Genomic DNA, 26,277 nt, shown 5'->3' on the forward strand with positions numbered 1-26,277 from the left:
GTGGGGCCTCCATGGATTGGACTTGCTTCTCCAGCACATCCCACAGATGCTGGATTGGATTGAAATCTGGGGAATTTAGAAGCCAAGTCAACACCTCAAACTCATTGTTGTGCTCCTCAAACCATTCCTCAACCATTTTTGCTTTGTGGCACAGCACATTATCCTGCTGAAAGAGGCCACAGCCATTAGGGAATACTGTTTCCATGAAAGAGTGTACATGGTCTGCAACAAATCTTAGGTAGGTGGTTCATGTCAAGTTAACATCCACATGGAGGGCAGGACCCAAGGTTTCCCAGCAGAACGTTGCCCAAAGCGTCACACTGCCTCCACCGGCTTGCCTTCTTCCCATAATGCATCCTGCTGCCATGTGTTCCCCAGGTAAGCGGCCAGCCACATGACGTAGAAGAAAACATGATTCATCAGATCAGGACTCCTTCCTCTATTGCACCCTGGCCAAGTTCTGATGCTCATGTGCCCGTTGTTCTTGCTTTCATCGGTGCATAGGTGTCAGCATGGGCATCCTGACTGGTCTACACTATTCAGGCCCATACACAACAAACTGCGGTGCACTGTGTATTCCGACTCCTTTCTATCAGAACCAGCTTGAACTTCTTCAGCAATTTGAGCAACCGTAGCTTGTCTGTTGGATCGGTCCACACGGGCCAGCCTTCAACCCCCACGTGCATCAATGAGCCTTGGTCACCCATGACCCCATCACCAGTTCACCACTGTTCCTTCCTTGGAACACTGCAGACCTTGAACACCCCACAAGAGCTGCACTTTTGGAGATGCTCTGACCCAGTCGTAGAACCAGCACAATTTGGCCACTGTTAAACTCGTTCAAATCCTTATCCATCCATATCCATCGTTTGCCCATTTTTCCTGCTTCTCACATCAGCTTTGAGGACAAAATGTTCACTTGCTGCCTAATATATCCAACCCACTAACAGGTGCCATGATGAAGAGATAATCAGTGTTATTCACCTGTCAGTGGTCATAATATTATGCCCGATCAGTGTATTTCTTTCTTTCTTCTGTCTGTTAATACAATTTGATTCAATCTAATGATTAAAGCAACTTCATCCAAATCAATTTTCTCCATCTATCCATATGCACATACAAACAGACACCTTGCTTTATCCAGGCATGGAACATTCAGGTGTTTACTGCTAGAATGAGACAGAAAACGCTGCCTGTTCACACAACCCACAGCTTGGGATTGACAGCCGTCGCCACCACCTGAAATGGCATGAAAATAATGAGGACGAGGAGGACAGATAAACCTACCAGGGGATTTTAGCATTTCACAGTTGGAGTATGGACCTCTGTAAAAGGAATAAATTGCATTTAGTGCTAAATGTGGGCTGGTTTGGTTCCGTGCTGCATTTGTGTGTCTATTTTCTCGCTGTAAACGATAACAGTTGAGATACAGTGAAAATAGGACTGGTGGTGGATGAAATGGGGCACGAATAGAAATAGCTCTGTGGCCCGGGTACTGCCGTCTCTAGAGGGAGCGCTGTGTCAGTTGCCTTGTGTGCGCTGTTAAGCCGATGGCCGTCTATTCTCCGTCCAGGTGCCTGTGTGCATTTGCTCGTGTGTAGGAGACCCTGCCAAGGACTCGCAAGCTCCCGGAATCCATGAGAAAGCGTAAGGCCTCTGCCAAATGCGTTAAGATTAAAGGCATTGACAAGGAATGTGTTATTGCCAGCTCAGATGGGGCCTGCATAATCTGGGACCTGGTGGAAGCCAGAACTCACCCACTCAACCCCTTCTGTTTTCTTTTTGCTGCAACTAATTCACATCACAGAAAGGGTTAAATGAGTTTAGTTGTGATGAAGGCCATCATCTTGTTAAACCCTGAAAACCTTTTGTGGTACATTGTTTTTAGCTGGCGCCGTAAACATACATGAAGGAGTATTGATTTCCTCCCGGGGCAAGTTGTTTCCTCACTCTGTCTGTGTAGGCATTTTGTGAGGTGTTCCTTAATAACGGGAATCAGCACTGTCTGCCGTAACCTCCCAGATGAAAAGCAGGTCATTATTAGTGAAAGAAACACCGAGGGGGCTCCAGAGCACAAATCAAATGAAAGCTCTAAACTTTCATCCTGCTGTATTACAAGTTTAGATGTAGTTACAGAACTCTTGTGCTCTTGCCTCTGGTTGTGTTTTACTGTATCATAGAAGGGCAGTGTGACAGAGAGAGTGCATTGTTCTTTCAGCTAAGGGAGCGTTTGTTCCCACAGCAGACGGCATATATGACTCAGGCGACCAGATGGTCTCTGTTGCCTACTTCAACTTTAGGGATGACATTTCCTTCTTTGCAGCTAAGAGCAGCTCACCATTTATAGGCAGAACATTACCTAATGATTAAACCACGACACAGCAAAATACTGAGGTAATTATATGTGCTGCAGCACCCTGAAAGAAACACACCTACTATCTTTTTCATATATTATTAGAACTTCAGTTGGCGCCGCGTTAATGTTCAAAGGCTAATTCTTTGCGCGAGATGTTCCTCACATCAAAGACAATAAAATATAGGCCATACGTAGAGGAAAAAAAAATCCTCCTACTGTATGTGTTTAAGCTGGTGTGTGCTCATTTTTCATAGTCAGGGAAAAGTAGAACATGATATGGAATTAGATTTTCATTAGCCAAGGGCATAAATCATTTTTTTTTTTGCAAGAGAAATGTTTAAAGGTACCTGACTCTGGAAAAGAAAATGTAGAATTATTCTAACAATAACATCAAACAATCCAAAGAGACAGCCAAAACAAGAAGGAGACAACTGCCAAATAGAGGTAATTGTTGCTTTGCCAAAACCAGTTTAGCACTTTTTAACTGACATGGCAGTAGCTGAGAGGTGCCACTGTGTCATTACTGCAGAAGTTAAGATGTTGGCGGGAACTAGTCTCTTGGAATAAAATGATTAAGACACTCGAGTCCATGATTTGGGCATTTTCCTCTTTGTTGTGCTGCCAATGGCTGTTGAAAAAACACTTACAGCATCTGTCTTGGGTTTGTAGTGACTGAAGAATAATAGTAATTGTACATTTAGATCCTAAGTGCTTCAGTGGATCTTTCACCTTCAATCAAGAAGTTTCCTCAGTTCTAATAGAGTGATGGGGAGTGCTAGACATATATTCTCACCCCTAAATCATTTGGCCCGTGGCCTGTTAACAACCTAAGACTCACATGCGTTGAAGTGTAAATGCCTGTTGAACAATCAGAGAGGGATGAAGGTGTTAATGGAGGTGAATTTGTCTGGGGAGGCATCTCATGACTGCATTCTAATTACCCGATAAGTGGTGTTGTTAATGCCCTCCTCTGTTTAGAGATAGCTGTTGCAGATAAACCTAGTCGTCTTTCTTACCTTCTCTCTCAAACCATCTGTCTTCTTTGTCCAGAATCCTTTAGATGCAGGTGGACTGTTGAATGTTGTGTTATGCTATGCACTTCTGGAGCAGTTGTTTAGTCTCCTCTATACACTCACTGGCCACTTTATTAGGTACACCTTACTAGTAAAAGGTTGGAAACCCTTTTACCTTCAGAACTGCCTTAATTCTTCATGGCATACTTTCAATAAGGTGTTGGAAACATTACTCAGAGATTTTGGTCCATATTGACATGATAGCATCACACAGTTGCTGCAGATTTGTCAGATGCACAACCATGATGTGAATCTCCCATTACAGCACATCCCAAAGCTGCTCTATTGGATTGAGATCTGGTGACTCTGGAGGTTACTGGAGTACAGTGAACTCATTGTCATGTTCAAGAAACCAGTTTGAGATGATTTGAGCTTTGTGACATGGTGTATTATCCTGCTGGAAGTAGCCATCAGAAGATGGGTATACTGTGGTCATAAAGGGATGGACATGGTTAGCAACAACACTCAGGTAGGCTGTGGAATTAAAATTACGTTTGATTGGTAAGTGGCCCAAAGTGTACCAAGAAAATATCCCCCACACTATTAGACCACGACCACCAGCCTGAACTCTTGACACAAGGCAGTTTGGATCCACGATTTCCTGTTGTTTAGCCCAAATTGTGACCTTACCATCTCAATGTTGCAGTTGAAATCGAGACTCATCAGACCAGGCAACATTTTTCCATTTGTCCAGTTTTGGTGAGCCTGTGTGAATTATAACCTCAGTTTCCTGTTCTTAGCTGACAGGAGAGGCACCTGGTGTGGTCTTCTGCTGCCGTAGCCCATCTTCTTCGAGGTTGGACGTGTTGTGCTTTCAGAGATGGTATTCTGCATTTCTTGGTTGTAACCAGTGGTTATTTGAGTTACTGTTGTCTTTCTATCATCTCCAACCAGCCTGTCCATTCTCCTCTGACCTCTCACATCAGCAAGGCATTTTTGTCCACACAACTGCTCACTGGATATTTTCTCTTTTTCAGACCGTTCTCTGTAAACCCCAGAGATGGTTGTGTGTGAAAATCTCAGTAGATAAGCAGTTTGTGAAATGCTCAGACCAGCCCGTCTGGCACCAACAACCATGCCACGTTCAAAGTCACTTAAATCCCCTTTCTTCCACATTCTGATGCTTGGTTTGAACTTCAGCAAGTTGTCTTGACTACGTCTGCATGCTAAATGCATTGAGTTGTGGCCATATGATTGGCTGATTAGCTCCATGTGTTAAAAAGCAATTGAACAAGGGTACCTAAAAAAGTGGCTGGTGAGTGTATATGCTTCTGTCTAGATATAGAGCATTACTCAGCTTGTGTTTGGAAATTTGAATCTAAACCAGAGAAGTAAAATGTCTTCAAAAACTAAAAGAAGTCCTGTTACTGTCTACTGACGCATTTAGGATTACCATTCAAGGCAGTTAGAATTACTTGATTATAGTTTATGTTGGTTGTATTGTTTCCCAAGAACAGGTGGCATATTTGGTACACGGTGTGTAAAGTGAGAACATTATTATGTGCCACCTCCACTTGGAGTCAGATGCTGCAGGCAAAGGAGGCCTTTCGTTTTGCTTGATTATGTACCGGTGTTCAAATTTAAGTTGATTGTGAGAGCAGGTCCTTTTGCTGTGAGCACTGGTGGCTCTTTCTGGCTCTCAGCTTAAAGAATTTCATGAGTTTCTTCCTCTCGAAATTGAGCCTCCTGGTGGGATTGTCACTGCCCACAAACAACAACAGGTACTCCGTGTTATCATCAGCAGCACTCTGAAGGAAGGCCGAGTAGGAGGCTCCTTCTCTGAGCAAAGACTTGGCTCAGTCTCACTCTTCAGGTTGCATTAGCAGTGAGTAGGAGAGGCACTCGTAATGCTTTTGCTCATTGCTGCAATAAATCTGCAGTTTTTAGTGTTATTATATATGACAGCCCTGTGTGATTAAACATATCTATGCAGTGAGCAAAAGAGATAAGCTCTCCTTTACTGCATGGCCCAGTAATGATAGTAATAATCCAGAACACCGTAACCTGTGATAAATGCTTTCCAAGGCTTAGCTAATGAATTTTCACTGAAGGCTGCTGGGGTCATTCACGCACACATTCACTGAAGATATTTCCCTCTTCCTGCCTTTTTAATTCAGATTATCATTCATTAGCAGCCATTTCTCTTTGGAAGGCAAGTAAAGAGGAATTTATTTACAATTTTTTGCCCATAGGGGAGGAAAGTGACTGAAGTGATAACGGCTAGTCGTGTGTCAAAGTAGCTAATGCCATCTTCGAAATAAATTGTGCACAGTATAGTGGCTTTTGTTGATAATGTTGATCACATAAAATATGCATGTGTGCTAGTTTTATCCCTTTGTATCCATAGTCTAGCAAAGACCGCAGGTGGTGCCTCAACACACAATGGCAGTAACACATGAGGTTACTTTAGAACTACTAAATTGTTTGTATGAGATAAGTCCATCCTTAAAACCTTGTCAAATTCCTAGAAATGCCCTGTTTTTTTTTCTAAGATACATTTTGGTGACTGAAAAGCAGTGGCAGAGTGTAACTAAGAACAGGTACTCCATCACAAGACTGTCGCCAACAAGCCACAACATTAAAACCACCTGTCAGGATTGTATAGATCCCCTTCATGCACACTATTTTGCACTGAACCATGGAATCTCTGGAGGTATCCTGTACTGTCCCACACTGGGAAGCTGGCAATGGATCCTTTGGGTTCCGACTGTTTGCCTCTGTGGATTGGGGATGGATGCCCTATTATATGATGATTTGGGGAGTATGCAGACCAGGTCACTGTCTTGGGCTCTTTGCCTTGGTCGTCGAGCTGTTCCTGAGCAGTTTCTGCAGTGTGGCGAGGTATATAGTTCTGCTTTTGGAGGCTGCTGTCATGGATGCTTGATCTGCAACAGTGTTTGGGTGGACAGGACATCCACCTGAAAGCCACAAACCAAAGTTTCTGAGCAGAATGTTGCATTGTAATGAGGTCATCACTGTTGTTCACTTTGGCTGTCAGTGGTGTTAAAGTTGTGACTGATCGATGTAAGACTGAGGTAAGTATATTTTACTGACTGTTTCTATATTTTTTAAACTGTAATAACTAATATAGTTACTAGGTACATCTCAGGTGAATATTTTGCAATTAAATAACCATGTAATTAGCTTATAGTGGTTCCCAGCTTTTTTGCTTCTGGTCTTGTGTCTACATTTATGTAAAAGAATATCCAGTGGATGCTATTGACTTTTTTTTGGACATATTGTACATGTTGGACACTTGACCCTCTTTAAAGATTGCATACAGATAAAGATGATATATTTGAGCACAACCAAAGGGAAATTGGCTTTTTCAACCACTTTTTTCATAAAAATATCCATAGATTTATTAGCTAACCCTTCTGTGGAAAAAGTAAGTACACCCATAGCATCAGAAACTAGTATTGTCTCCTTGAGCAAGAACTTCTTGGAGGGGTTCAACATCACTGACCAGGCTCTGGTATTAACATGCTGTAATCTTTTGACCAATCTCTGCCAAATTTCTTCAGTTGCTAGATGTTTGAGGTTTTCTTACATGTTGTCTACTGACTGTTTCAAATCTTCCAGCAAAATTTCAGTGAGATTCAAATTGGGCAGACGTTCCATAATCCTTCAGTGAATCGGTTTGTGGATTTTCTTTCTGTTTTGGATCATTATCCTGTTAAATGGTTCACTTTCGGTTCAGCTTCAACTTTCAGACAGATGGTCTCACATTATCTTCAAGCACTCTTTGATACGATGCAGAATTCGCAGCGGAATCAATGACTGCAAGCTGCCCTGTCCCTTGGGCCACAAAACAACCCCAAACCATAACAATTCCACCACCATGCTTCACAGTCTGAGCTGCTTCTTCTGAAAAGCGGTCTTTGGTCTGCCTCAAATATATCTACAGCTACTTAGGCCAAACAGCTTGATGTTAGATTCATCTGTCTAGAGCAGTGTTTCTCAACTGGTGGGTCGCGACCCAAAAGTGGGTCGCGGGGCCGTTTTTGGTGGGTCGCGAGCCTTTTTCTAAAAAGAGAGAAAAATAAAGATAATCCAATTTAGTGGCGAGTCATTGTAGTTCCCCTCCGCACCCGCAGGGGGTCGTCGTGTCAGCAGCGACCGGTGAGGACACTCGTATTACTGTAGAAGAAACTGCATGTTTTCATAGCAACAGCAGCATGGCTAAACGCAAGTACGACAGCGAGTACATTAAATATGGATTTTCCTACATCGAAGACAAAGGAGTCCAAAAGCACGCATTTGAATAAACTTTTCGAGCGGTTTAGCGACTACTTTCCCGATAAACAACCCGAGGACGACTGGGTGCGCGACCCGTTTGGAATAAACAAACAAAAACAAACAAAAAAGCATCACGTTGCCTAGCAGCGATGAATGTCAGCTGGTGGAGCTATCATGTGACCGCACTCTCAGAAAGAAATTCACAGAGGTAAGCCTTTCCCAGTTCTGGTGCAACGATGTGATGAGAGAGTATCCCTCCATTGCTAGTCGAGCTGTAAAAATCCTCCTACCATTCAGCACCACATACCTCTGTGAATGTGGCTTCTCAGCTCTTGTTCAGCTGAAAACAAAATACCGAAATAAACTGAACATTGAGCATGACCTCAGAGTTGCTTTATCATGCATACAGCCAGATTTTGAGACTCTTGTAAAGGCCAAAAAGCATCCTCTGCTAAGCCATTAGAACTTCATGTAGTTCTGCAGTACTTTTATTGTGACTTGTGACTTTTGTTTATTTGTAAGTGCTTAAAAACACACTTTTCTTTCAATATTGCACACTATTTTTTCCCCAAATATTGGCTTTCAAATATAGTTAAGCCCTTTGAAAAATGTTTTATTGTGTTTACATTTTGAGATTGATCAGAACATTAAGCATTTCTTCACTTTAATAATTTGTTGAATGCACTTCATCAGTTTTCATGTTTTGGACTCTTTTGCACATATTTCTATACATAGTTTCTCCAGCTACAACAGCAATGTTGCAGTATTATGAGAAGCTACTGGTTTTGTTGAATTGCACTTTTTTTGTAGAAAAAAAATGCACTTTTATATATCCTGAGAACTACTTGAGGCTATTGTTCTACTTGTTTCAAAGTCCTCAGTACTTGAATTAGTATTGCTGCTTGATTTTGAGTTGTTGTGAAGTACTTGAGTTCAGGTTTAAAAGTTTTGTCTTCGAACGCTCAATCAATAAATTGTTGATTTTTGGAGAAATATTGTTTGGGTCACGACTTGTCATTTCAGTTTTATGGTGGGTCCCAGGCCCAGACCAGTTGAGAACCACTGGTCTAGAGCACATTATTGCAAACGGCCTGCTTTTTGTCCTTTTCAAACAACAAAGTCTTTTTCCTGGCAAGCCTTTCATATCGGTTGATTTTTTTCTTTCTGATTGTAGATGACTTTGACATCAGCAGTTGCAAGAGCTACCTGCAGTTCCTGAAGTTTTTTTCCCCTTTTTTTCTTTTCTTTTACATGAAATAGTGTGCTACTGGGCTGAAGTTGCTGCAACACTTAGATTTTCAATACTGTTTGTGGACCTCCTGTCATGTTAGACATTTCTGAATTGTTGGTAGTTTAACTAAAGACTGATTTTGCCTCCAAAATTCTCAGACAGTTTCATTAAAATCAATTTTTCTCAGCGTAAAGTGAAAACATATTCATATACATTTGTTAAACATAATTTCGGAAGTTGTCTGAAAAGACTGATGCAAACTACAGAAGTCAAACTTTATTCTTTAGACTGGAGCTGCTAGAGTAAAATCCTACATTTCAGCTTTGGTGTAATTGCATTATCTTAACTAAAAATACCAGTTGGAACACAATTTTATATGAGTAATGAACTTAAAAAGTTTTCTTTATTCTTCCAGTCATTGTTGTAATTCAGGATACATTTGACTGAAGAGAAAAAGCTCATTTTTCTAACTCTAACTGGTTTGTTCGTTGAGCACAATTTCAGTAGAAGTTGTCTGAACTCATCAAGACTCATGCATTCTTTAGAGAACAGCTGCTTCAGTAAAAATCTTGCAATGTAGCCAATTTGGCATCAGTGCGTAAAAATGACCAATATTATTCCATAAGATTTTATAAATAATGTATTATGTTGTTCCTACTTCTGCAGTTTGTGTAAGATGTTGAGTTAAAGACCTATGTTTTAACTGAGTATTTTTACACCAATCTGGGGGTCTGTGTGCTGATCCTGATGTGAGCTGATCCTGGATCGGGGCTGCTATCGCCTCCGTGTGTTGGAGTGGGAGGGAGCAGACACACAATCCCTGGCATTTTCCAGGCGAAGTTGGGAGCGATGGGAGGGATCGCTCAGTGCTGCGACTGGACGGCGCAGCGGCTCGTCTTGTGCCGGCCGTGACGAGACGCAGCCGGTGACAGCGGTGTCGGAGCGATAATGAACGCCTTCAGTAAGTGCTGGGATGGATGAGGAAGGTTTTGTGTCAGTGCGGGGCGGAATAACAGTGTGCTGCCGTGTCTCCCGGCTCCGCGATGGTGGCACCTCTGCGCGCTTTCCCTCCTGCTATCCGGACCAGGGACACCACCGGCGGAGAAGTGACACACCGGCGTCGAATTTTGCACAATTATCAGCGTGAGATCAGACGTTCGAGGGAGTAGAAGGTATACTGTCATGGAGAAACAGAGCAGAGTCAAGGAGGAAATGCCGACATCGAAGGAGGAGAAGCGCAAGGAGAAGAAGCCGAAATCTGGGAAGCTGTTCCGAAAGAAATCGCTGAAGTCCGTGGGGAGTTTTATGAACAGAATCATCAAAACTTTGGGCACTTTCACCCACTTTGGAGACGCGGACGCGCAGGACGCGGAGGACGACGACGGGGGGTTTCGAAATGGCGCACCTTGCACCCTCAGCGCCGGCTCAGGAATCATCAAAGAGGATGTACAAATGGCTTGGGATCGAGTGGTGAAGAACACTTCGAGCACGTCTTCTTCTCTGTGCACCGGCAGAGAGAAACTCCTCTACCAGTACGGAGACAAAGTCCCGGGTGTTCTGGGGCTGAAGAACCACGGCAACACCTGCTTCATGAACGCAGTGGTCCAGTGTCTGAGCAACACCGACCTGCTGGCCGAGTACCTGGGCTTGGAGAGGTACAAGATGGACCTGAGTCAGACCAGGATAAACGGGGTGGTGAAAGCTGAGGAGACCAGGCTGGCCAAGGGAGAAGTCACGGAGCAGTTGGCATCACTTGTCAGGGCTCTGTGGACTCTGGAGTACACCCCACAGCTGTCCGTGGACTTCAAGGTACCCAAAGTGCAAAAAAAACCAAACCACAATCTGCAGGTGCATCTGGGAGGAGGCAGCGTGTCAGTAAACACCTACTGTTGCATTATCAGCTGCTTAAGTGTAGTTTTCTGCTCAGTCAGACATAATTACATGTTATTCCCACCACTGTGAGCCGTCTGAATGTCAGGTTCAGCTCGGATGAAACAGGTGGCACAAGCCTTACATCATTTTCTATAATTGCCAATCGTATAGCACCCATTTGCCTCCGTCGAGCTCACCCTGCGACTCCAGCGTTTCCCTGCCAGGTGATAATGAGGCGGCTGCTCGGTGTCACAGCAAGTCTGAGGGCACCAGGTCAGCAGGTCTCTGACTCACATGCTGCGCCGGGCTTTTTTCCAGCACATCTCCCATTCTGCTGTAGGGCTGCACAGTATATTGTGCATGCAAGAAGTGCACTTTGAAGTTGGTTCATACAAGCAGAAAACTTGCACGATCGACAAGAGAAGTCAGTGTTCAGGCTTCTTGGATGCACTTTTGTTGGGTTTATTTGCATCCAGGTTTCACTGAAACACCGAAAAGCAAGATTTGGTTACAAAAACAAATGAAATGTCAGCGGCATGAAAATATTGCAGCTACAGAAAGGATTATGTCACCCTCTCTGAATCAGATCTGAACACCTTCCAATGCAAAAAACTATTTTGGGTGCCTTTGCTAGTGTTACATCATATGAGAAGGCTTCCAAATGTTGTTGTTTTTTAGTTTTTTGTAGAAATATTTTTAATTTTGATGCACATGCGCCCTCCCACAAAATAACCCCAATCATCCTGGGGTGATTATTACTTTCCCAATAGAGTAATTTAAGTCATCTGGTAAAAATTCATCTATTTTTTCATGTCAGTTTTTTCCCTATATTCTGCAGTCCTGCTCTTCTAGCATCATTTCATAAACAGTAGGTGTTAGAGCTGCACAATGATGGGAAAAAAGCTGACGCAGACGACTTAAATAACTGTTTGGAAAGAATGAATCACTAGAATGATTGGGGAGAGCATCTGCATAGAAGATAAAATGGCTTTTGGTTTTCTGCTTATTTAGATCTGACTTGGTGCTTAACATCCGAAGCTTTGTGGTTTGAATGGTCAGTCTGCATGGCAAAAGCTCTGTGTCTTGCAAATAAAGTTAAAAGAAACTCAATGTATCCAAGAAGCCTAAAATTGGAGTAAATGTTCTATCAGACCGACTTCTTTTGTAGATCACTCATGGAAAATGAGAAGTTTTCTCTTTGCATCAAGTTGTAACACGATTCACATTCACCGAAATGATACATTGTGCACCATAGTGGATGTGTGATACTTAAAATTAATCACACACTGCACTTTCTTTATTCCAGCTCTCATAACAGGTGGCTGCTTTTCCACTGTTTATTTCGGTGCATTACTGTCGCAATGCAAAGTTTGTTCGCACAGGAAGGAGATGATTTACTTCCCACTTAAGAATCTTTCTTCCCTGAGGATCAGCGCCTGTGATGGAGCACTATCAGGAGACCTTCAGGCTTTCCTACTCTGCCCACGCTGTAGATAGGGGAGGGAGGGGGAATGCAACTGTACTTTATCTGCCTGCAGCTTTTTACTCCGGATTTGTCTGAGCCGCAGTTCAGGGTGAGAAGTAGATAATATGGAGCAGCGAACAAAGAAACACACACTGGATCTATTCTTGGAAATGTTCCAAGAGTAGTTTGACCCCTGCTCAAGTGGCACCTTCATGATTTTTGTCACAAGTTCACCTGAGAGCCACTATGTCGATAGTCACCGATTCAGAGAATCAATTTGAACGCTATTTTTCTTTATTTTTTTCCCTTTTGCTGTCCCATCTGTTGTGCTCTCTGAAAAACTCCCCTGTCAACCAGAATTCATGCTGCCAATAAATCTTCACTTCCACACTTTCCCTCTTATCTCTCGGGACGCCGGTATCACATATTTTCAGCACGACAATCAGAGGGAACAGCACGGAAACATCTTGCCAAGATTAAAAGATAGATTAAAAGAAAAAACACTAAACACTCCTCTTCGTATGTGATGAGATGCTTCCTGTGCTAAAGTGCGCTCACAGACGCTGCTGTGTTTCTTGGCTGTGGTTTGAGACCATAGGAGGTCCACAGTTCGTGCGGTGATCCCTCTGAAATTGCCTGTTGAGTAATACCACAGCTGCCTGGAGGTAGGCATTATGAAATGATCAGATCGCTCTGAGGCCTGTTTCTGAGAGGCTAAATTAGCTCCCAGTTGTGGGAACTCCAGACAGCACAAAGCACTTATAAACAACACTTCAAAACAGGTTTTGGTCTTTGTTTAAATGGCTTTATTAATCTGTCGGTTTTGTAACTTCGTTATCAGTCTCTGCAGGCCTCTCAAAGTCGTGTCTTATCACAAGGGCGTGAGAAAGGTTCAGCTAAAGCAGCCAGATTAAAAGGACTACCTGTAGCATCCGTCTTCACATCGCATGAATTTTGATAAGAGATCGCTGAAAGGGATCTCTCTTTTTTTGACAATTACCGCTTCACGTACACAAATGAATACTGTCGTTCACGTATAAATGTAGAATCATCCTCGTTTGATCGTATGCTCTTGAAAGTTAATGAATCAGCAGTGGCCTCGTCTCAGGTCAGCTGGCTGCAGGGTCCCGCTCTGGGAACTAAACGGAACAACAAAGTCGTGCTGAATAGCTGGAGGCCTGCCACATTCCTGTACACCTGCTCTGTAGGACAATACAGGTAGTAGGAGGGAGGCAGCTTTTGCTGATATTCATGAAAGATTAAGTAGCACAGCCAGTCGCCAATGTGTCCTGAGCTTCCACTCCCACCCGTGTGTTTCTGACTGCAGCTGAAGTTTCTTTAACCTGGGAGCACATGGGTCAATGTGTAATTACGGGACTTTTTGTAACATAGTTGACAGGTATAATAGTTGACTTTTTTGCTGTTTTCAGGCCTAAAATCAACATGGCTGCCTATAACCAAACACCACATGGCATTTTTACACAAAGATTCTTCTAAATATTATAATAAAATTTAAAGTTATTTCTAAAGATATTGTAGTAAACCTGTTGACATGCCATAAATCCACACTTGACTCACACACTACTTTATATTAAATAACTCAGAAAGCCTTGGAGTCTTGCCAGTCTTTTCTTCAGGAGGAAATGACATCATGTGGAGCAGGTCATGTGATCTGGAATTAACACACTTCCTTGAGAGGTGTTTTTGTAATGGGGAACTTAGTGGAAAGTGATTTCTTGGACAGAGATACAATTTGCTATTTTCCATATAAAATTTGATATATTGGCAAAAAAGAAACATCTGTCATGATTATCTCAACTTAATAAATAGAACACAATCAAAACAATTCTTGAATAAGTTCATTTTATTATTGTTTAGCTAATTAGAAGGTGGTTGTTGTTGAATTCGGACGGTTATTTAGTGGACATTTTAGTGATGTCCAGTCATTTTTTATAAATAAGTGATAGTTTCCATAAAAAATAATATGGAATTTGACATGATTAGACATGATCATAATGAACATAAAAAAACACTTTTTTAAAATTTTTTTTTTTTTTTTACTTTAAATAAAAATGTATGTAAGATATATCCGATGGACTTCAAAAATCCCTCAATTATATATTGACCCAGATGTGTTCTTTTGATCTGGACAGTGCATTTTCAGAATCCCCCCTCCTGGCAGGGCGGTGTGTTTGCAGAGGGGCCTGGACAGGGACGAAGCCTGAAACTCAAACAGTTACTCAACAGTCAGCTTATTGGTTTCCATAACATGAGAGGCCTGAGAAAGAAAGAAAGAAGGGAGTTTAGGGTGAGCAGGCCTGATGACTGGACAGGAATGTCATCCTCCCTGCAGGATGCACCGATTGGCCCGTTTAGGAAGTTGTGATGACTGTGGGTTTTGCTCACAGATATGTGTCAATATTTGTCGTCTCCATGTTGATGTTTAACAGTTGTACTATGTTGCTGGTTGCAGTAAGTCACTGAGTAACTCGTGAGAAATGTACAGCAGATGGTAGTCGTGGTAATTTGCAACCTGGGATGCTGGAGGTATGCTGTGTGGAACCATTGAAATACTTACAATACTGTTCAAAAGTTTGGGATCAGCCAGAGAATTTCACAAACTCACACTTTTATTCATGTGCTAACATAACAGCACAAGGGTTTTCTAATCTTCAATGAGCCTTTCAACACCATTAGCTAACACAATGTAGCATTAGAACACAGGAGTGATGGTTGCTGGAAATGTTACTCTGTACCCCTATGGAGATCCTGGCCTGGGATCTTTCTACATGGAGTTTGCATGTTCTCCCTGTGCATGCGTGGGGTTTTCTGCGGTTTCCTACTACAGTCCAAAAACACGCTGAGGTTAACTGATAATTCTAAACTGCCCGCAGGTGTGAATCTGAGTGTGATTGTTTGTCTGTATATGTAGCCCTGTGATAGACTGATGACCTGTCCAGGGTGTCCCCTGCCTTCACCCTCAGTCAGCTGGGATAAACTCCAACTCCCCCACAGCCCTACTAACGATTAAGCGGTGTACAGATAATGGATGGATGGAGATATGAAAAAATACATGAATTTTAACCAGATGACTGGAATAACTCTATTTGGAAAGAATGAACCACTCTTTTAGGGGATGTATCCACATAGAAAATAAAAAATAATGACCAAAAAAAAAAGTTTGAAATCTTTCTCATTTTTTGTAAGACTGGCAAAAGCATCCAATATATATATATTTTTTTATATTGATTGGTATTCAGATCTGGCTTTGAACCCATCATAATAAACTTTGTGCTGCTGATTTAAATGGCTTTATGTGTGGACAACAGTTGCAGGGCACTGCTGATGGGAGCCTGTTTGTGGTCAATGTCATCCTTTCTGTTATCATAAATCTTTATTCTTCCTCACTCATTTTGTGGTACACATGTGGAGTCTGCATGTCAACAAACTTTGCATCTTTTAAACAAAGTTAAACACCCCATTGTACCTTAGAACCCTTAAATTGGAGTAAATTAGATTATGTAATGTAGATTACGAAATGAAAACCAGACGAGTTTTCATTCCGTGTCAAACAACAAAAAAGTTGTAGCAAGATTTGTTAGAGGACCTAATGCACATCCCAATGTCGTTGAAGTTTTTTTTTTTCCAAGCAAAGAAACCCTTTGCTGCCTTATAATGTCTTAGATGTAACTCTGCACTGTTGCTTTCTCTAGAATGTGCAAATCTATGAAATCCTTGCCTCTGTCTCCACCCACCCGCCCCAACTCCCGCAAGTCACCTCAAATTCTGCTGAAACACTGTAAAACTGTTACACTATGGCAAGTTCGGAGGAACTTAACTATACATGTTAGAACTGATTCTGAAGAGCAGTGATGATAGAGAAAGCCCCTCTCTGCAAGTTGATATGGCAGGGTTCTTCTGCTATTTATTTATGAAATAAATAGCAGAAGAACTATGGTGCTGACTGCTTATGTCAGTCATGATGTGTCTCCAGCATGTAGAAAACACCAAATCGATGTGGTAATATGAAGAAACGGGTCAATATATAATTGCGGGACTTTTTCTAACATAGTTGTCAGGTATCATAGTTGACATTTTTGCTGTTTTCAGGCCTAAAATCAACATGGCCGTCTATAACCAAACACCACATGGCATTTTTAGAGAAAGATTCTTCTAGATATTATATATACAATTGAGTAAAATTGAAATTGAAAGTTATTCATAAAGATATTGTAGTAAACCTGTTGTCATGCCATAAATCCACACTTGACTCACACACTACTTTATATTAAATAACTCAGAAAGCCTTGGAGTCTTGCCAGTCTTTTCTTCAGGAGGAAATGACATCATGTGGAGCAGGTCATGTGATCTGGAATTAACACACTTCCTTCAGAAGTGTTTTTGTAATGGGGAACTTCTCGGACACAGATACAATTTGTTGTTTTCCATATAAAATTTGATATATTGGCAAAAAAGAAATATGTGTCATGATTATCTCAACTTAATAAAAAGAACACAATCAAAGCATTTTTTTAATAACCTCATTTTATTATTGTTTAGCTAATTAGAAGGTGGCTGTTATTAAATTCGGATGGTTGTTTAGTTGACATTTTAGTGATATCCAGTCATTTTTTATTAATAAGTGATTGTTTGCATAATAAATATGGAATTTGTAAAGATGTGATCATAATGAACATAAAAAACATTAGTTTTCTTTTAATAAAAATGTATGCAAGATATAGCTCATGGACTTCAAAAGTCCCTCAAATATATATTGACCCTAACAACATGATTTTTACTGGATCTTTGTATAGTTGCCTAAATGGTTGAGATACTAAACAGTTCAAACAGTCATCCAGTAATGACTAAATTATAATTCCCCCTTTTGTCTCTAGTTCAGTAGTTGCACACATTACCAGCAGACAGTGACCATTATGCCACAGACGGTAATAAAGAACACATGGCCTCTCCACAGCTTCAATTATATCACAGAGACAATTACCACCTTCAAAAAGGCTGATGGTAATTACAGTTATTACTTTGCTATAATGACTAGCTGCACAACAGCTTCAGGTTAGCCCAGGTCATGGTTCATAGTTAATATCAAAGCATTTCTTCCAAACAAGCCTGAATGGTTCAAGAGCTGCACCAGTCTGAGTCGCCTCTAATCTTCCTGATTGAGAGACGCTCGTTGTAATGTGAGGGGTGAGAGTGTGATCGCATTACATCTGCAGTATGCTGCAAGTCGGACAGAATATAAACTACGTGTCGAAATGCATCCACATCAGCAAGTGCAAGTTTTAGACTATAAATGTAATGATCTAAAAGTGAGTACAGGCATTGTGTAGCTGCAAACAGTGAATATATGCTGCAAAATGTATCTGGCACCCTATCTGGCTCTACGTTTGCATGCTGTATCTTGATGTAATAAAAATGAAACACAGAGTCTGTATATCAGCTTCAAACTTTTTTATATCCTCTGACTGTAACTTATCTCCCAGTTATTGTGAGGATCCAGAGTCTGATGACAAGACTCATCACTTTTTTTGGCTTCCTTGAGATCTCCGAGCCAAGGGAAGCTTCAATTTCACTTTTAAGACAAGATCAAAAGGCGAGATTAGAGGACCTTATCGCTCTCCCAAGACTCCACCAGTAGTTTTTCTGTTTATGAATTTTTATGTTCACTTTTTTTTTTTTTTTTTTGCTCTTGTCTACATTTCAGAAACTTGTTTGAAGATGCAGTCCTGGTTTCGCACCCAATTAGTTATTACTCCGGTCGTACTGAACGTCTCGTTTTTAATGTTTTAAACGGAAAGTTTACTTAAATATATTAATTTTAGGTCTACTTTTTTATTCCTGTGTTTAAACATCTACTCTAACTAATATATATCAGTTACAAGAACCTGTGGAAATAGGACATTTTTGCAGTTTTGGAACTTATACTGTACTACATATGACAGTAAGTGTACTTACAATATCTTTAGTAGATAGGTGTAATATTAAATCAAAGCAGATCTTCCTTAGAAATCTTACAAGATTTACAGAAGATGCCACATACTAATAACAACATTATCTTTAAAATAAATAGAAAGGTACAAAATAAGATTAGATACCCATTTAAACACAAGTTTTAAGTATTTTCTTAAATCTTTTATCAGTATGAACGCTGAATGTTTTGCTCGGGTTAGCATTTTCTCCGAACCAGGTTATTATCCTGGTGATCAAAGAGCATATCATCCCTTAACATCTTAATTGTTGTCTGAGTACAGCAACGTTTCCCACAGATTGCATCAGATAACATAGGTGATGATGTAATGTTGCATCAGTTGTTACTTTCAGCTGTATAAGCCAGTGCCTGGTGAACTTATGGCTTCATTCTTCATGTGAAATTAGCAAGTTCAGGGCTTCTGCGAACCTTTTAGCCATGAATGTCATGCTTACCAGAACTTTTGTGTAAGGGTAAAAAATGCTCATTTTGGTAGACTTGGAGAGCATCTGTCAGATGATACTGAGCTTTGCCTTAGCTATTAAAACATTTGTTTGTTTGTGCTTTATTTTTTAAGCTTTGCCAGTTTAACTCAGTCCAATTTCCGATAGTGTCAGGAACAGATAAAGTCATGTCATATTATTATGTCACTTATATATTTTTGACTATACATTGAGGGAAATGATTTGATTTGATGTTTGATCTCCTGCATATTTCATGATTTTGACCACATACGAAAAGAAAGGTAGTGTATAATTTTAATTATAGGTTTATTACTACACAAAGGAATGAGGCGGAGTTATGTGAGGATCGGCATATGTTTGTCCGTCTGTTTGTCTGTCTGTTCGCAACATTACTCAACAACGGACCAACGGATTTGGATGAAATTTTCAGGGAAGGTCAGAAATGACACGAGGACCAAGTGATTAGATTTTGGTAGTGATGCGGCTTATAGTCTGGATCCATGGATTTGTTAAAGATTTCTGTATCATTGCACGATAGCGGCACAGTGTCACTGTAACTATGACAACCAGTGAACGCTACGTCAGCTGTCTGCTGATGATCAAATGATTGTGATCCTACTACAAATCCTCCGCTGAGGACTTATCGGGACTTCCCATCTGACATTATACAAGGAACAATTGATTAAATTGTGGGGGTGTTTCCGAGTCTCATCAATTCTCGCCACCCGCTATATATTTAGGTCACGCGATTTGGTATAGGTGTGTGCACGTTATGTATGGATACCGAATTGCGTGTAAATTACTCTTATAAAGGTCTGTTGATCAGTTCATCACTTTTGGCAAGCCTTTGTTTTGCTACTGTTAAAATAACCGTTCCCTCCATGCTTTTATTTTGAAGGCGTATTTTTAATGTTACGGGCTTTTATTTTGTCACCATTATAGCGGCACAGGAAGTGTATCTCAGAACAGGTTTCTTGACGTGACGCTGCCGAAAAGTCCGAAAATTCACCTTAAGATGAGAGAAAACGGTTCCACGCTGTTGCTGTCTAGCAAAGGATGTGTCTAAACTTAGAAGCAGCTGGAATGGAGACAAGAAATTAGTAAAGGACAGAAAGGTGAATTTGTGTTCAAAATAAGGCTGACAGCTGAACGTAAATAAAGGCTTTCTGAAAACATAAGGAGCTTCACCGTCATTCCCCACATCGGCCCGCCTTCTTCTTATTTTGTAGTTAATGTCGGTTGGCAAACCAGCTCATTTCATTCCTGTCAACTACTGGGCTGAAGTGTGGAGCAGAGGTTTTTCAGCAACAAAAAAATATTCAATAATAATTTTTTTAAGGTTATTTTTTGGCCTTTTATTCGAAAGGTGCAGTGAGAGAGAGACAGGAAACGGGAGAAGAGTGGGGGAAGGACATGCAGCAAAGGGCCGCGAGCGGGAATCGAACCCGGGCCGCTGCGTCGGGGACCAGCTCCTGTACATGGGTCACCTGCTTAACGCGCTGAACTATATGGGTGCCCTTCAATAATAATTTTTTAAAAAATCGGCAAATTTACTCGCACAGTCTCAAATTTTAGTCGCAAAATGGGACTATTATAAGACACAAAAACATACATAAAAGATGAGTTTTTACTTTGGAGGGCAACTGGAAATTCTTTTTCTTCTAGGCTTTTCCTATATGAGGAGAGCGTCCCAGCACAACTGCACCTTTTATATTGTGCACAGAAGATGCTTTTCTCAAGGACACCTCAGCTGTGCTTTAGTTCAGTCTCAGCCCATCCATTTAAGAATCGAACGGGTGGCTTTCCACTCTCAATCCTCCAGCTTCATCATCAGACACCCTACATCACATCAGGGTGTTATAGCTGTAAGAGGCATGTTAGTGATTACAGTCTTGTTCCCTCCACTATAATCTCTCATCACTGTCTCAGCGACTTCAGGCTGCCTGCTGCATTTCATGGAGCTAATTCCTTGCCTAATTGAGTTGGGTGCCATTCACATCAAAAGTCACACGACACTGTGAGTCGTGTGACTTTTGAGCTAAATTAGTCTCCAACCCACTTTTAAGGAAAAATATTCACACTTCTCGTTTGATATCAAAAATCTTCTAATTTAGTTTCTTGACACCCAAGAGGCCAAAGGTAATGCTTTTATTAACAAGCTTTTTTTTTTTTTTTTTTTTTTTTAAAAGTCTGACACAAAAGGCATATTTTGCAAATCTGAAATGTCTCTGCTTCAGTCAGAGTGTGGGCCGGGCAGAGAAGCATGAAGAGCGTTAGTGTAAATTTGCAATTCTAGGCTTCCTCTGATCAGCGTTCTGTGAAGAAGGCCCGGGTAAAGCTGCCCATTCAGGAGCCTCAGTAGTACCGACGAATACACCCGAGCTGTCAAAACCAGTAAACAAGCAGTGTTTGAGATTCACATTTTGTGTGGGAAGGATAATGTAGCAAGTCACTTGTATTGGCTTCTCCACATACCAAATGCAGCTTTATTCCTACCAGGCTGTCGAATTCTGAAAGTCAATTAAAATGACCACTGCAGCGAAATAAAATCTGGGATTATGTGGATAGTATTTATATATTCGTCGATTTTGGAGAGTTTCTCTTTGAAGTCAGAACTTACCATAAGAGTTCTGTTCCTGTACAAACTGTTTCCTTGCTCATAAAACACACTAGATCAACCAAACTGTCATCATTTCATCATGTCTGCTTTTCCCCTCTGCAGACTATCGTGTCCAAGTACGGATCACAGTTTCGTGGTAATTCCCAGCACGATGCCCTGGAATTCCTCCTGTGGCTGCTGGATCGCGTCCACGAAGACGTCATTCTGGCCTCCCACAATAACAACAACAAGACCAAAGCTCCTGGAAAGGTAAGGATCTATCCTCATTATGGTAATTATGTATTTTTTTGTCAGTTTTTGCTCTATTTTATGGCTGCAGTGGTGATAAAGACTTGGAAAGCAGGGAGAGAGAGGAGGCTGACATGCAGCAAGGGTCTGGGAGTCAGACTGTGGGTGTTGCAGTTACACGGTTTGCACCTTAATCATTACGCTGCCAGGGCACCACTTACATTTTAAACTAAAGGATCATACTGCATGCTTAATTGATGCACAACTAATTCATGACTCTTTATGATTCAGTGCATAATATATGATGAACTGCGGTGGCCTGATATGTAGTGAAGTCATTATTATTTCATGTGACGACACGAAACCATAGGGATCATCATTTTGTGAATGTTAATTCACACTTTAGACACAGTTACATTATGTTTTAACGAGTTAAGTCTGGATTTCTTGAAGACATTTCCCTTCTCATCCAATTATCTTCCTCAGTTCTAATTAACTGAATGGGAGTCCCAGGTATATTTATTCTCACTTCTAAATCACACGGTTCATGGACCGTTATTAACCCAAGACTCATGTCCCTTGAGGTGGAAATGGTGGTGAAACTGATTGGTCAGGGGCCTCAAGACTGCATTCTAAGTACCTGATAAGTGGTGTTGTAGACTCCCTTCTCTGTTTAGAGACTGCTGTAGCAGTTTAATATAGATTGACCTCCTTTAGTTCTCTCCTCCAGCCATCCTAAATGTAGATTTGCTGTCCTCAAAAGAACATCCCTTACCTTTTAGATGCAGGTGAACTGCTGAGTCTTGGCTCTCCTGTGTTGTGCCATGCAATAAAAATCAACCAAAATCCAGCAAAATTCGCTGGATTTTGGTTGATTTTTTTTGTGAATGTTCTTAAGAAACATTTTTGACATTTCTTTTTTCCACCAAAAAATGTTCAAAAAATTCCCAAAAATGGTGAAAATGTGGACATCAGAAGTTTCGCTGTGAAAATATATATTTTTCCCACATTTTCAAACTTTAAACCGGGTCAATTTTGACCCGCAGGACGACACGAGGGTTAATTAATCAATAATCGGTCAATTAAAATGCAATAATCAGAAAAAGCGTCCATGATAATCTGCCAGGCCGATAATCAGTCTATCCCTAGAACTAATACAATATAGTGCAGCAGTGTAGCTAATGGGAGATCTAGCGTCCAGCATGCAAAGTTCATGCTGGAGAATGTTTTTTTCTTTCAGTCGCTCATATCTCTGCATTTGTTGCTTATCATCAAGCTAGCAAGTCCAACCTTGCTGATAAGCTCGTTCTAAGATGTTCTGATAACTCCACAGTCGGCGTCGCTATCGCTAGCTCTTCAGAGGTTAGCTGCAGGTCTCACAATTTGTTCTGCAGAGTGGTTTTCATGCTACCCAAACCAGTGTGGTGGTCCGCGCTGTGCAAGCTTGTTCTGCGTTTGATGCATCGCCTGTGGACAAGGAGGATACAAGCAAGTCTGGCGATTTGATGTTTGATTTTCTCTCAACGTGTCTCCTCCTCAAGGTACGCCAGCAGGCACGGTGCATCCTGATAGTCGTAGAATGGAACTTTGAACTGCTCGGCGCTGAGCCATTAAAACAGGATTTTCATGTATTATTGAAAACATGTTGTTTTTTAACTTTTGAAATAGACATCCCTCTTTTTTTATGTAGATTTATTCGGGTGATAACCAATTCATGAGAAGTGTTGGTGAGTCATTGCAAAGAAATCTAGTCAAACTCAGTCCCCTATGGTTCCCAAGGCGTTAACTTGTTCTGTTGTTTCATCAGCATGTGGGATTGTGAGGAAGTCTCACACTCCCAAGGTTCCATCTTAAATACTTTGATACAACAATCTAAAACAATCTATTTTACAATTAAATCTTGTATAATTGACGCACAACTTTTATTTCAGTTAACCATTATAGGTTACATTGAAAACTTTGGCTGCCTTGTTTATGTATAGCAGTTCCCCTGTCTTCTGAAGTAAATTAGGAGATAACAATATCTGTGAATGTGGACAGGAGCTCATTTTTATCCCCTGTGTATGACCAGCTCCCCATATTAATTAAAGTTTTATTTTTTACGACTCCCAGAGTTTCATATTTAAAATATATATCTTCTGCTGTTCATATAGATTTCTCTAGTGTCACGTTACTAAGTTTCTCTCCTCCTGTCCTGCTGTTGAATTCAGGATGAGAGTGAAGGATTGGGTGAGGCTTGGTGGGGGAGGCAGGGGAGGTCTGGACTGTATCTTAGCGCACTTGGGTGTGCAGAGGACATGACAGGAGGCAGAGACTGGAGCGCTGATGATAAGGTCTGTCATGAGTGTGCGGCACCCCGGGCAAAATGTCACCACACCTTGTTAACACCAAGAAGAGCCAGTGAGGTGTGGAGGACATAAAGCTGATATATATGATGGTGTTTGCATCGTGATTCATTTGATGGAAGCATCCCTTCTGTCCTGTGAAAAATACGCAGTTTTTACAGTGTAACATGTGGAAATCTTACTTGCCACTGTTGTTTCCTCATGTTTAAATTAGCCTGATATTAAAGCCGTCTCCATGGAAGTAAATTTACACCTAATAAAACGCTCGGAACAGGGCGAGCCACCGACGAACATCGGTAGAGTTATGAAAACAGTGCAACATATTGTAGCGACCCTCTGTGATGAATGAGTGAGACTTTATCTCGTTCTCTGGTCGTTTACCTAAATGTTGTTAACATTGCCACTGTGGGCATGTTAGCATGCTGATTGTACCATTAAACCAAGTATGTGCTCATAGAGCTGCATGGCTGCAGAAGCTTTAGCCTCATTTGCAGGGACCAGCGTTACCTGGAGGATAATCGAGGTTGCAGAGTTCTTAATTTCCTGTGAATCTGTCATGTCCTTACTTTACAGGGAGAAAATTCCACCAAATTACCTGTCATGTTATTTTACCAAACACAGAGGTCATATGATAATATTAGTCCCATCCCTGTGATTTTGGGTCTTTTCTCTCTTCTGTCTCTATCCTGCTTGAGATTTCTTGAGGCTTTTAAATTCAAATTTCGAGCATTTTTAGTGCAAGTTTAAAAGCCATGTGTCGCTTCACTGCATGGACATCACTCACAGACAACTGAAATGAATCAATTTTGAATCTTTAAGGGTGATTAGATGGATTACATGCATGGCAACATGGGATAAGCAACATTTTTAAGTCTTTTAACAGACGCAACAGACATTAAGTGACAGCCTATTACTGTCATGTCTGCAGGGAATGTCAGTAAATTTGAGTAAAACACAGACTTGGAGATAGAGGTGTACTTTTTTTTTTTAAATCAAATGAGATCCACAGGTCATACTAGTCTCTTTTGATTAAGACTTCAGTCTCATCCATGTGCAAAGTGTTAAAGCAGAGCTAAAGTGTGCAAAGTTTTTGGTTCAGTGACATTTGGATGGAACCTCTGCTGTTTACACATGATGTTCTTTTGGCATCATTAGTCTGTGATGCGCTCTGGATCAGTTCCAGTTTTAAGGTTAATGAGCCAAATGAAACCATGCATTTGAGGTCTTTTTCTGGAATAAAGTCAAGTGAAAACTGAAGAGGAGTGTAAGGAGGAACACTGGTGACATGCATCGACTTCAGTAAAGTACAAAGCAAAACTCTCAATTAATGCTGATTCTTTGTTGCAAGCCTCCTCTGTCTACACAAGCTTTGGGGTTTAACCCTCGTGTCGTCCTGCGGGTCAAACTGACCCGTTTTAAAGTTTGAAAATGTGGGGAAAAATATTTTCACAGTGAAACTTCTGATGTCCACATTTTCAACACTTTTGGGAAATTTTTGAACATTTTTTGATGGAAAAAAAGAAATGTTAAAAAATACAGTTTCTCAAGAACATTCACATAAAAATCAACCAAAATCCAGCGAATTTTGGTTGACTTTTTGTGAATGTTCTTAAAGAAAATATTAGAAGTTTTACTGATATATATTTAATCACTTTAGATAATTTTAAGATTATTTTAGAAGATTTTTACTCATTTTTTAAAAATATTTACAAGAATTTTCTTGGCAAATTTGGGGGAGTTTTTAATATATAAAACTTTTCAGAGAAACTTTTAAGGAATTATTGGAATTTTATTCCTGAAGGTTTTGGAAATTTTCTGAAATTTGGAGAATTTATTTATTTTTTTTCAGAATTTTTGGATTTTTTTCAGACAAGGAAACAATCATTTTTGGTGCCCGTAAATGAAGACAACAGGAGGGTTAATCAAAACAATGAGACTGCAAATGCAAGAGATTAAAATCAGATGCTGCTTGACTAGCTGGCAAGTTTGTAATAATCTTTGCAGAAGTTGTACCAGTCATAAGCTCATTGACACAGTGTGTCCCTTTCTTAATCCGTCGACAGGTGCCAGGAATACGCTGTAGCTCTTAAGCTGCTCGAGGTACAACTTGTAGTATTAGGCTCTGTGTACAGTCTGTGATCAGGCTATTTTTGCCATCAGTGATTTTATAGAACTGTGAAAACCTCTGATATGTTTCATTAAGGATCATTTGAGAAGAATATGATGCTTTAATAGAATATGCTGCCTATGCAGAGATATCATTAGCAATGAGAGAGAGAGAGAGAGCAGCACTATGGTCTGTGTCCAGAGTAGAAAATCTCTTGTGACAGTTGTCTCTTATGTTTGTCCAGGCCTTCCACTATCAGCCGGTTGGGCTCTTTACACACATCAAGGTTGT

The 26,277-nt window shown here is 40.8% G+C and overlaps 1 protein-coding gene across 1 annotated transcript in view; it reads left to right on the forward strand.

The window, feature by feature from the left end:
* Positions 1–9,734: 9,734 nt before the first annotated feature.
* Positions 9,735–26,277, forward strand: part of usp43b (ubiquitin specific peptidase 43b) — a 115,598-nt gene continuing 99,055 nt past the window's right edge. The window contains exons 1-2 of the mRNA XM_055005200.1: positions 9,735–10,708; positions 21,409–21,555. Coding sequence (XP_054861175.1) covers positions 10,082–10,708; positions 21,409–21,555 — 774 coding nt within the window. The 5' untranslated portion in view covers positions 9,735–10,081. The remainder of the gene's footprint in view (positions 10,709–21,408; positions 21,556–26,277) is intronic.

This window comes from Amphiprion ocellaris, chromosome 19, assembly GCF_022539595.1.
Source record: "Amphiprion ocellaris isolate individual 3 ecotype Okinawa chromosome 19, ASM2253959v1, whole genome shotgun sequence".
In the NCBI taxonomy this organism is placed as follows: Eukaryota; Metazoa; Chordata; class Actinopteri; family Pomacentridae; genus Amphiprion; species Amphiprion ocellaris.